The sequence below is a fragment of the Carettochelys insculpta genome, chromosome 1 (assembly GCF_033958435.1).
Source record: "Carettochelys insculpta isolate YL-2023 chromosome 1, ASM3395843v1, whole genome shotgun sequence".
Lineage (NCBI taxonomy): Eukaryota > Metazoa > Chordata > Testudines > Carettochelyidae > Carettochelys > Carettochelys insculpta.
The window spans coordinates 149,641,980-149,659,459 of record NC_134137.1 but is presented as its reverse complement, the minus strand read 5'-3'; the positions used below and the strand labels follow the sequence as shown (position 1 = coordinate 149,659,459).

General features: G+C 42.9%; 1 protein-coding gene across 1 annotated transcript in view; it reads left to right on the top strand.

Moving 5' to 3' along the window:
• ACE2 (angiotensin converting enzyme 2) overlaps nt 1-17,480 on the top strand; it is a 66,125-nt gene that overhangs the window by 24,766 nt on the left and 23,879 nt on the right. The window contains exons 7-11 of the mRNA XM_074993476.1: nt 3,834-3,931; nt 7,047-7,216; nt 10,686-10,912; nt 11,976-12,120; nt 15,755-15,853. Of these exons, the coding sequence (XP_074849577.1) occupies nt 3,834-3,931; nt 7,047-7,216; nt 10,686-10,912; nt 11,976-12,120; nt 15,755-15,853 (739 nt within the window). The remainder of the gene's footprint in view (nt 1-3,833; nt 3,932-7,046; nt 7,217-10,685; nt 10,913-11,975; nt 12,121-15,754; nt 15,854-17,480) is intronic.

Below are 17,480 nucleotides of genomic sequence, written 5' to 3'. Positions count from 1 at the left end.
AGTAGATCGTTCTGTGAAAGACAAGGATGGGAGAGTCTTGTCAAATCTAGCCGAACAACTTCCTCGAAATGTTCTTTCCATTGAGTATCTCTTAAACTGCCCAGCACCAATAGATCCACCAGACTTACCAGACATCCCTCAGCTCCAATACCACTACCAATAAATACAGACAGACTAACTAAGGAGGAGATAAGGAAGGCCATTTCTCTGCTGAAAAGTGAAAAGCTCCAGGGCCAGACTGCATTCCCTCAGAAGCAGTGAAGGTGGACCTTGAAACCTCCACAGACATGCTGTACGAACTCTTTGGCGGAATATAGGACGCTGAGGAAATACCATGAGACTGGAAACATGGACATATAATTAAAATACCCAAGAAAGGAAGTTTGAATGAATGCAGAAACTGGAGAGGTATCACTCAGCTGTCTATTCCTGGGAACGTCTTTAACAGGATCCTGTTGGAGAGAATGAATGAAGAGATTGACAGGCTGTTGAGGGATGAACAAGCTGGTTTTCAGAGTGAGAGATTATGTGTAGACCAGATAATGACCTTGAGGATCATCATAGAACAGTCATTGGAATGGAACTCCCCACTGTATATAACTTTCATAGACCTTGAACAGGCCTTTGATAGTGTAGACAGAAATACACTGTGGAGACTGTTGCAGTATCATGGCATACCCCAGAAGATCATTAATCTCATTCGAGCCAATTACGAACCCTCCACTTGCCAGGTTGTACATAATGGCACTCTGACGGAATCTTTCACTGTCCAAACAAGTTTGAGACAGGGATGTCTACTCTCACCGTTCCTTTTCCTTGTAGTTATGGATTGGATGATGCTAAAAACAACGAGTGGACACCAGAGAGGTATTCAGTGGACCTTCTCTTGTCAATTAGAGGATATTGATTTTGCTGATGACATTGCTCCCCTGGCACATTGGCATGAGCATATGGACAGCAAAGTTGCAGCACTGGATAGGGCTGCCTCAAAGGCAGGCCTGAAAATCAGTAGATGTAAAACTAGAACTATGAGGGTAAACCACATTAAACAAGACAACATCACTTTAGGGGAAGAGACCCTCGAAGACGTTGAACAATTTACTTATCTAGGTAGTGTAGTGAATAAAGATGGTGGTACTGACCTAGACATCAAATCCAGGATTGGCAAAGCCAAAGCAGCATTTCAAACTCTGTGGCCAGTATGGAGATCACACAACATCTGTGTCGAAACAAAGCTGAGAATCTTCAATTCAAAGTAAAGTCCGTCCTGCTGTGTGCCTGTGAATCATGGTGCACCACAAAGTCCTCAACACACAGACTGAAGACGTTTTTGAATAGATGCGTGAGGTACATATTACAAATAAGATGGCAAGACAAAATCACAAATGAACAACTGTGGACACGAACAGGCCAAGAGCCAGTGGGGATCCAAATAAAAAAGGAGAAAATGGGGATGGCTGGGACATACTTTGAGGAAATCCCCATCCAGCATTGTTTGACCTGCCCTAAAATGGAATCCTCAGGGGAAACGCAGCCTAGGAAGACCCCGAATAGCATGGAGGAGATCTACAATCACGGAAGCACAAGAACTGGGATATTCATGGGGCCAGATTGAAGCCATTGCCCAAGATAGAACCAGGTGGAGGAGCCTTGTAGATGACCTATGCCCCACTTGGGGTTCACAGGTTTAACTATTATATTAAGACTCTGGATTAACATGCTGTTTAATATATATATATATAGAGAGAGAGAGAGAGATACACACACACACACACACACAGACTGAGAGAGAAGGGGAGAGATACTCTATGGGTAATATACAGCATGTTAATCCAGAGTCTTTATATAATGTTAGGCCTCTGAATAGGTTGCAATCTAGATAGAAAAGAGAGCGAAAGGGGAAAGAGAGGCTTAGAGAGTTGAAGCCATTTGCCAAAGGTCCTATAAGTTGGTCAGAGGCAGAGCTAGGAAGAAAACTCAGGGCTCCTATCTTCTACTCCAGTGCCTGGTCCATTAGACCAGTGGTTCTCAGTCAGGGATCTGCAGAGGTCTTCCATGGAGTATAAACTCATCTGCATCAGTGTTTCTCAATCTGCTGGTTGTGACCCATGGAAGTCATGGGCCTGTTTTAGGGGCGTCATAAGTGCAGGGTTAGCATTAGGTGGCAGTAAGCAGGGCACTTTTCCTGAGTTCCACACCACAGGGGGCCCATGGGAGGCTAAGACACTTGCTTCTGCCATGTGTGGCAGGACTGGGTCTTCAGATAAAATACACAAGTGAAAAACAGGCTTAACATCATGCTGAAATGTAAGTACAATATTTATGTTCTATTCAATTTATTTTATAATTATATTGTAAAAACTAGGAAGTAAACAATGTTTCAGGAATAGTGAGCTGTGACACATTTGTCTTTTTATGCCTGACTTTGCTAGCAAGTAGATTTTAAGTAAGGTGAAACCTGGGGATACACAAGACAAATCAGACAACTGAAAGGGATCCAGTAGTCCAGAAAGATTGCATTAGACCATATTGCAGCCCCAAAATGTCACCAGATAATATAACCAACTTAACTTCTTTAAAAGAAATTAGGGACATTAGCTATATCTACACTAGAGGGTTTTGTCGACAAGACCCGGGGAGCATCCAGATTACAAAAGTATTCTGTGGACAGTAAATCGACAGAATGTAGCACTTCTGTCGCCATCTGTAACTGGCTCACCATGAGGAGTAATACCTCTGTTGACAGAGATCTGTCTACAGAAAGCCAGTCTGGATGTTCCAGGGGCCCCTCTCTTCATAGACAGGGCTTCTGGGACACTAGGCAGCCCAGTCTGCTGTGCTCCCAGTTGGCTGTTTTGTGGACAGAGTGGCTGAGCAGTCCATCCGCTCTCTGTCAACAAAGTGGATTCCAAGCTTCGCAGTTTGGCTGTGGATCCGTCGACAAAAGTTTTGTCAGAAGTTGTCTTCCAACAAAAACCTCTGTTGACAAATCCCTGTAGTCTAGATATTAGATTAGATTAAATTAGGCCAACATAATTATTATTAGATTAGGCCAAAATTCACAGAAATGGATTTCTTAACTTAAACTACTAAATTCTTAGGGACTTAATTTCAGGTATATATATTTAAAGATCTTGACCTTAACACAGACACTCTTATTTTCACTGTGTCATCTTTAAGCTGCATTAATGTAATATGTACATTTTCATGTACATTTCATATGTACATACATGCATAGCAGTTAATTAAAAATAATTAATGGTTATTTCACATAGAAACACAGTGGATGTTCAGTTGCTTCAATTTTGAATGGTCCTGAAGCCGTATGATAAGAAGTAGTTTATCTTAGGGAATGGAAATTTATGATGTTTTTTCATTGAAGAAATTAGCACCTTTGAGGCTGAAATAAATTTTGTATGGCAAACAAAACTATGTCTTACTTGTTTTCTAAAATATTCTACTTGCAATGTCGTTGTTCTATTAACTATATCCTGTCTATGTGTACCCATCTGTTGTCTCAGGCTTAGATTTTAAGCTCTTGGGACAAGGGTTTTTGTCTTCTGCTTTTGTACAGAACCTAGCACAAAGAGGCTGTGAGCCCTGACTAGGGCTCCTAGGAACTAACATAATAATGATAATGTGCTTGAAGCAAAGCTCCTTAACATAAATGTAAGGGTCTAATTAAGTCCCAGGGGCTTTGCCTTGGGCCCTAGCTTACACGTGTGAATCCTTACTGCTGTTATGATACAGGGCCAAACAAACTTGTGAGGATTTTGCACGTGGCAAGTACTATGCTATTTAATTAATTTATAACTTTCCCTTCTCTGTTGAAGGTGACATGTGGGGTAGATTCTGGACTAATTTGTATGCCTTGACAGTCCCCTATCCAGACAAACCAAACATTGATGTAACTTCTGAAATGGTTAAAAAGGTAGGACATTGAATGAGATGTCAAGCAGCAACTGGCTGCATTGTAAATAAGATTTTTCTGCAATTCTTATGGTTCTTTAAATGTTGTTTTTAGGTAATACATTAAATGAAATACTTCAGCCATCCCCTGGGAAACCACAGATGGTCTGAGGTGCAGTCATGCTCCAGGCATAGAATTATGTGCTACACTCCCTTTTATTATTTCCTTCTCTCTTCCCCTGTGTTTATCCATTCACTTCCCATCTGTTCCCCTCTCTCTGACCATTGCCTTCCTTGTCTTTCCTGCTCCATTCTCTTCCACAGCCTAGTCTCAGTTCCGACTCTCTTTCCCTCTTTTGCGTCCGTTCCACAAGATACATGTTTTGTGTATAAAAATCCAAGTGAGTAAACATCCCACTTGGATATCGGAGAGGTAACTGAGTTAGTCTGTATCTGCAAAAACACTGAGGAGTCCTGTGGCACCTTATAGACTAACAGATTTTTGGAACATAAGCTTTCATGGGCAGAGGCCCACTTCGTCAGATGCACGTAGACAACATGCATGTGACGAAGTGGGTCTTTGCCCATGAAAGCTTATGCTCCAAAATATTTGTTAGTCTATAGGGTGCCACAGGACTCCTCAGTGTTTATGCCACTCAAGAAAACATTGTACTCAGTGACATTTGTCTCACAAAGTCTTGATCAATCTGCTTGCACATTGTGTCTTTCTTCCACTCCCCTGCGCCAGTCTTGAGTCTTTCAATTGTAAGCTGTTTTGTACAATGCCTAATGCAATAAGGCCCTGACCCTGGTTGTGGAATACCAATAGTAATAATAGTAGCAAGCAGTTCTGTGGCACCTTAAAGATTAACAATTTTATTTATTAGGTAAGACCCACTACTTCAAATTTGGAGCAGGTAATACGAACCCAAGGTTTATTTAGTGGTATGGAGGGAGGGGGGAAGAGGGAGGAAGGAAGGAAGAGGAGAAGAAGAAGGGAAAAAAATTGAACTGGAATTCATTGGCAAGTTTGACACATTTAAGCTGGGGCTTAACAGAGATCTCGATTATCTTACACATTACAAGGGTGATTTCCCCACCTTTGATATTCTCAGGAATGGCACCCAAGCCTCTTAATTTACGGATTCCACTGGTTCTGTTAATGACAGGTGACTTCCCCTTCCTTTCTTTTCTCCCTGATACTACTTCTCCTCCTGGCTTCCTTCCAGATCTGAAGTTGTGGGTCTCACCTAATAAATAAAATTGTTAGTCTTTAAGGTGCTAACGAACTGCTTGTTTTTGTGACACTACAGACTAACATGGCTACCCTTCTGAGAATAACAACAACAACAATAATAATTTGTAAGGTTTAGTCACATAGTTTGTATGTTTGCCTGAATTTCATTTATTTTACACCAACAAACCCAGTCAAGAGAGCTTTTTATTTGACATTTATCTATTTATCCTAAATACAGCCACTTTTTGGACAGGGAGTGCCACTGATGTGACCCCCTGGACCAGAGTATCTGACCCTCTCCCAAACATCAATGGATGTATCCTCACAACACTCTGGACATGGTAGAGAATCACTGTACCCTGAGTTTACAGAAGGGGACTTTGGCACAGGGAGACAAGGAGCCTGTCTATTCAGGGAAGCTAGTGCTCAGTAAGTGAGGTGTGAATTCATTAACTCCTCATGTGGACACTTCTAGTCCACCCTAAGTCTGCATCCACACTGGAGAGTTTTGTCAACAAAACTTGTAGAGCATTTACACACAAAGTATGTTTGGTCAACAGAAATCATCAAAAAAAAGCCATGTATATGCTCTGGGGGCCCTTTTGTCCACAGAGTGGATCAAAAGATTGATCTGCTTTTATGTGTAGATTTGAGCGGTTGACAGAAGTTTTGTCAGAACATCTCTTCCAACAGGAACTTTGTCTACAGATACTTCTAGTGTAGATGTAGCCTAAGGCTTTGTTACAACTGCCAGTTTGATGGCAAAACTTAGATTCTCATTCACAGGTGCTTTAACTCCACACACACACACCCTGGGAAGACAAAAGTGTTTTCCCACAGCAAGTGGCAGTGTAAATGACAGGAGGGTTCTGTCAACAACGTGAACCGCATTCATAAGGGGTGGATGTATTTTATTGACAAATTGCCCACAAATAGTGTTTACATTGCCCACCTTCTAGCAACATGGCTGTGTAGTGCAGAAAAAGCCGACAACTGCTCCCAGGTGGCTTAACTTCCTACACTTGCAAAGTGTATTAAGCTCACATGCACAAAGGCACGGTTAGGATACAGTAAGAGTGTCCACACTGGGGGTTAGTGCAGAATAACTAATGTAAGCCAGCTCCTGTCAGCTTATTCCTGATGTGGACAAGCCCTCAGAGACTTGCCCAAAGTCACGCAGGTTGTCTCTAGCAGAGAAGGGAACTGAATCCAGATCAGCTATGTCTCAGGCTGACACCCATGCCATGGGACTACCCTACTCCCCTAATTTGAAAGCCTCTGACTTTATGGCTGCAAAAATCTACTTAGAATAAGTAAAATCACCAAATTAAATTCAGAGGAAGATTTTAAAACTAACTTTCAGGTGTGGTAATGATTGGATAATGACTAAAATTAAACCCTTTTTGACTCAGCTCTGTTGTCCCTATTCTGAGTTTTCTGAGTTACAAATCCAAATGTCCTGTCACTAATTTTACAACACTCCCACTCCACTAACTTCAACAAGCTACCTTTGATCTACACTACTAAGAGGGGAGCATTGGACCTTATATCTATGTACAATGCTGACAAATACACTCTTGTGATCACTCTTCTTTTCTGACTCATGCGCTATCAGCAGTCAGGGTTTGACTGCAGAAACCTGATTATAGATTGTGATCCATGAGCCACCTTGACACTCAGCTCCTGTAATGAGTTTTCAGGACTAGCAGTAAGCTACCAACTTACTTGCAAACTGCAAAAGTTTGATTTAAAGCCACTGAGAGACAATAAATATGGGGCCCGTGATGTTGGTTTTCAGAATCATTTTTCAGGATATACTCTTTTCTACTGAACTGTGAAAAATATCTAGCCATAGCATAATTGGCTAATATTCTACGTGAATAATCACTGTCTGTTTCAGAATTGGGATGCAACAAAAATATTTAAGTCTGCTGAGGATTTCTTCATATCTGTTGGCCTCTACGAAATGACTGAAGGATTCTGGAACAACTCTATGATTACAGAGCCTAACGATGGAAGAAAGGTTGTTTGCCATCCTACAGCTTGGGACATGGGAAAAAAGGATTATAGGTATTGTAACAATTGTAATGCTTTCCTATAGGCACTCATACTATCCTCCCATTTATCTTCAAAGATGTAAAAAAGGTTGTTAGAAAGAGGGCGGTCATCCCTTGTTCTTCATGTCCAGTGAGGGTAGGACAAGTAGTGATTGGCTTAATTTGTAGCAAGGGAGACTTAGGTTAGGTAAGAGGAAAAAGTTTCTAATTGTGAGTGTGGTTAAGTACGAGCATAGGCCACGCAAGGGAGGTGGTGGAATTCTGGTGAGCTGCAGTTTTTAGGATGAGGTTTTCTTGTTAGTGCTGATCTAGGTATACTGGGGCTTTCCTCAGAGGAGGGGCCTGGACCAGATCACCTTTTGAGGTCATTTCCAGCATTACATATCTGCGATTCTCCACTGTGTAGTGCAAGTGCACCAGGGCAAACCGTGAACTTAATTTTCATCTCTCCCTTCTCTAAAATATTTGACTGGGGTCGATTTAGTGTGGTTAGGGGATTCTAAACTGGACTGTAATTTTTTTTGTAATGTCAGTGGGATGCTAAACAGAGGAGTGTTTTGATATTCCTGTAAGTTAGGGATAGAATGACTATATTCTGGGACTTCAACATTATCACAATTGTACAGTGCTCAGCCTCTGGAGCCCAGGGCTGTCCTTATGACTTCTGGTGCCCGACATAGGCCAAGCACCTGCACCCCCAACCCTACCCCCACACACACCCTGCCAGGGAACAGGGCAGCAACTCTTGATGGGGGTGGGGGGCAGGAAGAGGTCAGGGAGGCTGGTGAGGAAACAGACAGAAAGCAGAGATGTGCAGCCCGCAGGGTTGAGGTTACTGGGGCTGGGCAGTGGAGTGAGGGGCCTGGAGTTTGGAGGGGGCAAGAGGTGGAGCTGGGGACAAGGGTATTGGGGCCCCTGGAGCTGGCAGGCAGGGTGGGGAGGGAGCCAGGAGATTAGTGGGTGGCGGGGCGGGGGATTGGGATGCTGGAGCTGGGAGGAGGAGTGGAGAGCCAAGGGGCCGGGGGACTGGGCTCAGGGGCTCCGAGTCAGAGCTGGGGAGTATGAGCAGACTGCTGGGCCTGGGAGTTGGAGCAGGGGCAAGGGATTAGGCAGCCTGGGTCAAGAGGAAGAGCAGGAGCTGGAGGGGGAGGCGCAATGGGGCTGCTTCAGCTGGCACTAGGCATCTGCAGCATAGAACGTTACTTACTCGGGGCCACAGAGGTGACTCAAATTTAGCAGTGCCCTAGGCAGCCATGTACTCTGCATTTGCCTGGGGTCGACCCTGCTGGGACCACGTGGAATGCAAGTCAGTGAAAAATTTGTGCCCAGGTGTCTATTTCATATTCAGTGGCAGTGTAAGTTGATACATTGTGAGACTCTTTGGACTAGGTTCTATCTTTCTTTAAATCAGTAGTAGCGACCAATGGCCTGCAAGGAGAGAAATGGACCAGTGGTGAGGTGGGGTCACCACATATCAGCCATTGATCTAGGGCTGACAGTTTCCCACCCTGGGCCTTCTACAAGTGTAATTTGATGGCAGTGCAGCGAAATCACATTTGAGGGAAAAGAGAATAATTTACCAGTGGGGCTGGGGATTATGAAATAGCTGTAGCTGTGGATGAGATGGATGGATTAGTGAATGCGCTGCAGGGGTGCTGGTCAAAGAAGCCTGAAACAATTCATCACACACGTTCCTAGTTCAGTACACAGATGTCACTAGGTGCTCAGTATACTTTGCCCTGAAATACCACTCTTTAAACCTTACCCAGTGAGGCCTAACAACACCCACCTGAGGTGGGCAGAAATTATGATCATTTCCATTTCACACACGGGGTAACTGAAACAAAGGAGTTAAATGACTGAGAGCGAGGCAGGGATGAGATTACAAGCTGGTCTGTTGCCTGCTATGCCCCATTTCTTAATCACGAGCTCGTAACAGTCCCTCAGGCAAAGTGTGTTTTAGTTACCTGGACTGTAAAACATGTCCAGGAGCGCTTGTCCGTCTCTGTAAAGTGTTCTGTGATCAACAGACAGAAAATGGCTCCTGCTGCCAATTGTGGGTACAAAGTACCATCTACAGCAGGGAACACAGAGACACAGAGAGGTTAATTAATTTGCTTGGAAGGCCCCGTGTTCAAGTGGATGATACAGAGGCTTCCCCGACAGCAGAAAGATTTTGATTCTAAAACTGACTTTCTGTGACCTTGGCCATGTCCTTTAGCGTCAGAGATGAGCTACTTTTCCCTGAGGCACAAACTCTCCCGGAGTTCCCCCAGTGTCAGTGTAACTTTGCACACCTTGCTCAGGGCTGTATGCGTCTTGCACAGTCCAGCCAGTCAGAAGAGTGCAATAAAGGCTGAAATCTCCATGTGGCCGCCGGAGTGGTAATAATGTGTATCGACAAAAAATGAACGCGTTCAATGTGCATCTCTGTGTATAAACACACAGGCTAAAAAAAGGATTCTAAATGCAGTCACCAACATTTGTTCATTTCTTACTACATTATTAGCCAACCAATTATGTAAGCTTGGCAACAGACATTCTCCTTAATAAGTGCTATTTCAGTAAACGCTTGTTTAACTGCTATTTGATCGACTGGCACACTCAAATAGCTGGCATAACTTACAGCAGAGCAGCTCTGGTCAGCAGACACGAGACAGGAGCACAGAGAGAGCAAAGGAGCCTGCAGGCTGTGCTCAGCAGACTGCCCATGAAGAGATAATTAATGTCCATTACAATGTAGATATTTCTTCACAAAGATTTAGGCAGAGGATTGGCCATGTAGCCACCAGGCTGTCACTTTTCACAACTGCCATTGACAGTCTTCTAAACTAGCCAGTCTCCCGCTTTTGGGACACAAATATTGTCTGAGCGCAGCAGGCAGGCGCCTCTGCTGTCCCACCCGGTGGGAGCTACTCACACTGACCAGAGCTACTCAGCTGAGGCCATGTTCTGCCAGCAGGGGGCAACAGCTTTCTAATGTATATGGATGCTTGTGAAAAACAGACTGGGAACAATATTCTGCATCCATTTTTGTTTGTGTTTTAATATCTAATCTTACTTTTCTGTAGTGTTAAACATCACTAGATTTTCCTCTCTATTATCCAGAATATTTGATTATCTGGCAACCTCCTGGTCCCATGGATGCCGGATATCAAAGAGTTTACTGTAACGTGCCAACTTGCAGCTGTTTTTTACTTCTCTGCCTTCAAACAGCATAGCAGTGTTCATTTCAACTCTGCCGAATTCAGTCATGGTCAAGGGAATTTTTCTCCCAAAATCTCCTTTAGGCAGAGTTCAAGCCTAGGAGAACTCCAAAGCTGAATGTTTTGGAAAACTGTAAAGGTGAAATATACCAGAGGGCTAGTAAGAGAGCTATTGAAGCTGTTTTGCGACCATAACTAGAGTATCCAGTACTGAGCAAATGGCATAAAACTGGCAGTGTCTTTAATTAATTTAAAACACTTTGCATTGGAATGCAGGATCAAGATGTGCACTAAAGTGAGTATGGATGACTTCTTGACAGCACATCATGAGATGGGGCATATAGAATATGACATGGGATATTCCAACCTTTCTTATCTACTGAGAAGCGGAGCTAATGAAGGATTTCATGAAGCAGTCGGAGAAATCATGTCACTGTCCGCAGCCACTCCAAAGCATTTGAAATCCCTTGATCTTCTAGATTCTACTTTTCAGGAAGACACTGGTAACTAACAAGAATGTATTCATGTCCTATTTTGTAGCAGAGTATGAGGTTTGCAAGAGAAGTGAGTGACTTAGATGCTTTTGAAAATTCCATCTTGCTTATATATCACAGGACCTTCATTTCCCAAATGATTCATGAATTGGAAGCACTTATTTATAGTGCAGCTCTAGTCTGAGGCTACTGCAAGAATTTAGAAGAAAATTAGCATAGGTTGAACCTCTCTAATCTGGAACACTCATCTGGCAACATCCGTAATTCAGCATGATTTTAGTTAGTCAGATGACCACTTATCATGGGTGTGGCCAAGTTTCCTGTGGTCCCATAAAGTTTATTTATAGCCACCAGTCCTGGCTCTCAGTGTTCTGTGCTGTTATTTAGCTGTAATTTACCCCTAAATGTCTTCTAAGAGCCCAGTGAGTACTGGAAGCGTTGGTAATGCTGCTAGACAATAGTGACCTCCCGTAGTCCAGCAAATTTTCTCATCTGACACTGGTCAGGTCCCAAGGATGCTGGGTTAGAGAGGTTCAACCTGTAGCTCCTCACTACCTTCAGAACTGAACAAATATTGAAGAAATCTTCATAGCCCAGTAAGATTAGTAGCAGACCTCATTCTTGCTGTTTGCATAAAGCTATACAAGTCTGTATTAAAATGTAAAGCACTGCTTTGTTCAGCTTCTTCTACAGTCTGGTTTGGCTGTCCCATTGACTATTACATGACAAAGAGGAGCCTAAATCCAATCTTTCCATGCAAACTCCACCAAGATTTGCGGGAATTCCAATTAGGAGTTGGATCAGAATTTTAGCCCAGGCCCAGAACAAGATAATTGTGCAGGCAAAGCCATAGGTCTATCAGTGCTTACAAAGAAGAGTTGGAGCAGAAAGAGGGGAAGAATACAGATTTTCATAACAATATCTTCCTTCTTTTCTTAGGCTAGTTTTTGCTTGTGTTTCAGTAAATATTTCTAAGCAGAGAATTAGCTATGTGTGGGGAAAGAAGCAGCGTTAGCAGCCTGGTTATGTATTCATCATCAACATAACAGTTACACTCTGCTCTCTTTTACAGAAACGGATATCAACTTTCTACTCAAACAAGCCCTCACCATTGTTGGAACAATGCCTTTCACTTACATGCTGGAGAAATGGAGATGGATGGTATTTAGAGGTGACATTCCAAAGGATGAGTGGATGAAAAAGTGGTGGGAGATGAAGTAAGTATGGAGAAACAGGAATAAGAACTACTGTGAAAGAGAGTTTAAAAGGGATCCCTCAGCTTTCATTTTCAGGAGTAGTAGAGGAGTCAGGGAAGTGTATGGGAATGCCAAATTATTTAGCAAAACTATATGCTATCCATTGGAACATGGAACATCCGTACACTGTGGGCAACTGGAAAATTAGAGCTGCTTCGGAAGGAGATGGAGAGATATCAGTGTGATAGACTGGCAGATATGCGTTAGATGGCATCAGGAGAGATATGTGGTTGTGAAGTCATTTGGTCAGGAAATGAAACGAAGCATGAAGCAGGAGTTGGATTCGTTCTAAGCAAAACAGCTAGAAGAGCATTATTTGGATACAAACCGGTGAGTGCAAGAATGATGGTAGTGAGATTCAAAGCAAAACCGTTCAACATCTCAGTCATTCAGGTGTATGCAGCCACATTGGACAGTACAGAGGAAGAGACTGGGCTATTCTATAAAGACTTGACAAAGACGGTGGAGGAGACACCAAAGAAAGATGTGTTGATCATCGGAGGAGATTGGAATGAGAAGGTTGGAACAGATAACAAAAGTTGGGAGAGAGTCATGGGAAGGTTTGGATATGGAGAAAGAAACAAACGAGGTGAGAAACTACTAGAGTTTGCTACAGAGCACGAAATGGTGATCTGCAACACGAGATTCCAACAAAAGGACTGTAGGAAGAGGACGTTGCAATCGAATGACGGGAAGTCCAAGAACATGATAGATATGATTTTGATAAGAAGAAGATGGATAACATCAGTACAGCAGTGCTGACCTATCCAAGGAGCAGATATAGGCTCAGACCACAGTCTAGTGATCGCAAACATCAAGATAAACTCAAAAGAAAATGTAAGTCCCAGTTTAAGAAAAGAAGAGACGTGGTGAGGCTATGTGAGGAAGAAACAGGGAGTGCATACCGAACAGCGCTCGAAGAGAAGATTAAGAATATCGCCACAGAAAAAGACCTAAACAAGAGAGTTGTAGGGATAGCCATCGGTATAGAAAAGGCAATTGAGCAGACTGTTCCAGAAGAAGGAAAGATCAATAAGAAGTGGATTACCCAGAAGACACTGAAGTTGGTTCAAGAGAAGAGAGCATTCCAGATCAGAAGAGATGTTTCTGAAATGGCAGAACAGCAATATAGGGTGAAATGCAATGAGGTAAGGAAAGCAGCCAGAAAGGATAAGCAGAAATGGTTAGAGTAGCAATGTGAAGATATAGAGAGGTATTACGGCGAATATAAGACCAGGGAGGTATATAAGACAATTAAGAATATTAACAGGAAATGGCAACCAAAGCAGATGGTGATCAAAGATGAGAACGAAGAAGTGCTCATGAACAGGGAGAAGACTGTGCAGTGATGGAAGAGATATTGCACCGATCTATACAAAGCACAGTTGGACCCAAGTGTCTCAGACGTACTGATTGAAGTACTGAAAGAGATATCTCCACTGAGCATCGAGAGCGAGAGTGATATTTCGAAGGAGGAAGTAGAAAAAGCAGTGAAACAACTAAAGAACAACAAGAGCCCTGGAAGAGATAAGATCATGGCAGAAATGATCGAATACAGCAGAGAAAGCATGATCAGGAAATACACCAACTATGTAATATAGCATGGAAAGAAGGGAAGACACCTAAGAAATGGACAAGATGTGTGCTAGTGACAATACCCAAGAAAGGAAGTACATTGGAGTGCAAGAATTACAGAATGATTGCCCTAACGAGTCATCTAGGTAAGGTGCTGATGATGATACTGACTGAGAGATTAAGATCGCAGATAGAAGGACATATAGGAGATGAGCAAGCCCGGGTTCAGAAAAGATAGAAGTACCATACAGCAGATACTGGCACTAAGACTGATTGAGGAGAAAGCTGAACAAAAGAACAAGAATGTATACACATTTGCTTTGTCGATTTTCAAAAGGCATTTGACAGTACAGATCAGAAAGTGACTTGGGCAGTGTTGGAGTCATACGGAGTGGATAGCAGACTGATACAGTCGTTGAAGGATATCAGTGATAATGCGGAGGCAGCAGTGAGAACATGCGGTGAGTTGGGAAGTTGGTTTAAAACAAGTAGAGGTACGAGACAAGGAGATCCAATATTGCCAAGTATCTTCATCGCACATCTGGAGAGAGCAATGGACAAGATCAAGGAAGAGGTAGAAGGGATATCTGTGCAAGGGAAAAGAATTAACAGCTTGAGGTTTGCGGATGATCTAGTTATCATTGAGGAAGATGAGGAGAAGCTAGTGAAAATGGTGCAGGTGTTCAATGAAGAAGGAAAGCGTCACGGACTGATTATGAACATTAATAAAACAAAAACAATGGTATTTGGAGATAAGGAAATAGGAAGGAAGATCAGCATTGATGGTATTGAACTAAAAAATGTAGAGAAGTTCACATATCTGGGGAGTGACATAATGTATGATCTAGACTGTAAGAAGGAAATAGCAACTAGAATAGCAAAAGCAAGAGGGAGTTTGAAGGCGATGGATAAGATCTGGAAAAGCAAAGCAATTAGCTTAAGAATGAAGCTGCGTGTCTTGAAAACGTGTATTCAGCAGCATGTTGTACAGATGTGAGACATGGGTTATAAAGAAAGATTTGAGAAGAAGAATATTGGCATTCGAAAGGAGTTGTTATAGAAAGATTCTGAGAATAGGATGGATGCAGAAGGTCACCAATGAGGCGTTATATAGAAAGATACAGCCAAAAGAGAAACTACTGCAGAAGGTTATAAAATGGAAGCTACAACTATTTGGGCATATTTGCAGCATGAATGATGAATAAAAAAATCAAGACCCTGGCATTTGGCATAATGGATGGTTTGAATAGGAGAGGCAGCCCCCACAGAGAATGGATAGATGATATAATAGATTGGTGCGGAGCTAGTCTACAGAAACTCAGACATTCCACACTGGACAGGGAAAGACAGAAGGAAATAGCGAGAGAGGCATCAGACACCAACAGGCACTGAGCCCACAGTTATTAATGATGATGATGAACCAGATCTATTGCAGTAGCAAAAGTGGAAAAGGAGATTTTTTTTTATTTCAAATATTTTTTAAGAAACCCCCAAAGTGGAAAAGTGAGCAGCTTAGTATAACCCGTTTTTATTTTGTCTATAAGTTAGGACTAATATCATGACTACAATTTTAGCTATGCCTCTTCTGTTTTTAATGAAGCATGGTTTCAGCCGTCTTGAATGATATCAGTTGCCCCCCTCCTTCTGCCCCCCCTTTTTTTTTGCTGATCTAGTTTCTCTTCCTGGTTGCTTTGCCTTTATTCATAACATCATTTAAAAATTGTTTATCTTGGTTCATTTTTATGAAGGCAGAAACTTATAGATTATTGTGACATTTTTGCTAATTTTTTCTTACCTTTGAGTTTCCTATCATTTAGGTCCAATAATCCTGAGAGTCCCATGCAGAGATCAGGAGCAGTTTAGACTCAAGTTTATTTAGCTTTGTTATGTCTGTGTTTGGAAGGTAAGGGAGATGCCAACAGCAATGACTCTGACAAACAGCAACTGCTATTTGTAAAGATCAGTATATTTTTTCCCTCAGGAATTAATAATGGAAATGCCTCTATTTTTTTCCTTCCAGACAAGCAATAGTGGGTGTGGTAGAACCAGTGCCTCATGATGAAACATACTGTGACCCTGCTGCTTTGTTCCATGTGGCCAATGATTACTCTTTTATAAGGTATCTTTCTCATCATCTTCTAACTCCTCGATGACAAGCAGCTGCTTGCTCAAATACCTCATTTAGATTGTTAAGGCCAAATTCTTCTTTTATTTAGGCCCTGGTTTATGTCTTTTGATATCAACGGGAATCTTTTTATTGACTTCAAAGGGCTTGGATCAGACCACAGACTAGTTAAATTTGCAGGGCTGGATTCTTGTGCCGTGCAGTGTGAATGGAGATGCCCAAATGCAATTTCCTGCTGTGCAGAGGAACTTGCTGTGGGTGGAATGCTGGTAGAGAGGGCTCTGTTATTTCCTCTGCCAGCTGCTGCTTCCCATAAGGGGAAGGAAAGAGCATGTTACTCATTCTTCAGAGGAGCCAGGTTCCTAATGAACCTGGGGAAGGGGGGCCTGAAGAATCAGTAGCTAATGCTGCTGTCACCAGAGGTGTAAAGTAACTAAGTAGAGAAGTGCTTTGTTACACTACCCAAGTACATTTGTTCAGGATTTGTACTTTATTCAAGTAATTTATTTTCACAAAACTTGTGCTTTCACTGAAGGATTTTTTTTAGAAAGTGCGGTCCTTCTTACTCACCTACCATTTCTGAAAGTATTTACTTACTCACTACTTTCATCACCCCACAAGCCCATGTCCCAATTTCCTAAAGCACAGCTGTGCATGCATATTATCCAATCACCATGCGGTGACAATTAAAACAAAAAAAAAAGCTAACAAGCACAATGACACTGCCAAAGAAGAATCTTTTTAACAGATTCCTTTTAATTTAATTTCATTGCATTTCATTTTAACAGATTCTTTAATCCTTTTAATAGTTGCATCAACACTTTTCCATTCCAAAACAGTATCTATGCAGTGTCTACCATCCCTATTGACCAAGGCTGTTGCCAAAGGTGATGTGCTGAGGGGGTGCATATGAAGAGACTCATGTGACTTTACCGGCAGGCAAGCCAGCTAGGTAGGAGGGGAAATCCAGGAGGGAGGACAGTAGCTGCAGCACTTAACTCTGTCTCCAGCAATTCCTCTGCTCTGGTGGGAGAAGCAGCAAGGTGGATGTCCAGAGCAGGGGCTCCCCATTCTCCCTGGGACAGAGGGACCCATGTAGAAGCCCTATGGGAAGAGGGTGGGGCAGGCTGTGCTGGAAGAGGCTCAAGGGGGGTGGCTGAGGTTGCTGGGGGTTGAAGTGTGTGTGTGTTCTCTCTGTTGTGGCTGGCTGGGTTGGGAGTGTGTATGAGAGGAGTATTGGTGTGTGTGTGTGTGTATGTGGCTTCCCTCTGTGTGCTGGCTGGCTGGGATTTGAAATAACACTGTTATCTGGGTGTGAGATAGTGTGGAACAAGTTGCGGTCCACCCTCACCCCCCCTTCCTGCTATGCTCCACTGGGTGACTGAGGAAGAGGACTGGGCTACAGACTGGGAAGTGGGGTATGACACTGGAGTTTTGAGGCAGGAACCGTTTAACTGTGCCCCTCCCCTGCCAGCAGCTGGTTCTGTCTTCCTGTTTCCCTGGCTGGCTTAGAAGTTTTGCTTGCTTTTTTTGGGGTGGATGGGGGGCTGCTGCTGGTGCTTCCCCAGTATGAGGGCAGGTGGGTGGGAGCAGAAGAGATAATTTACTGAAATCAGCTCTC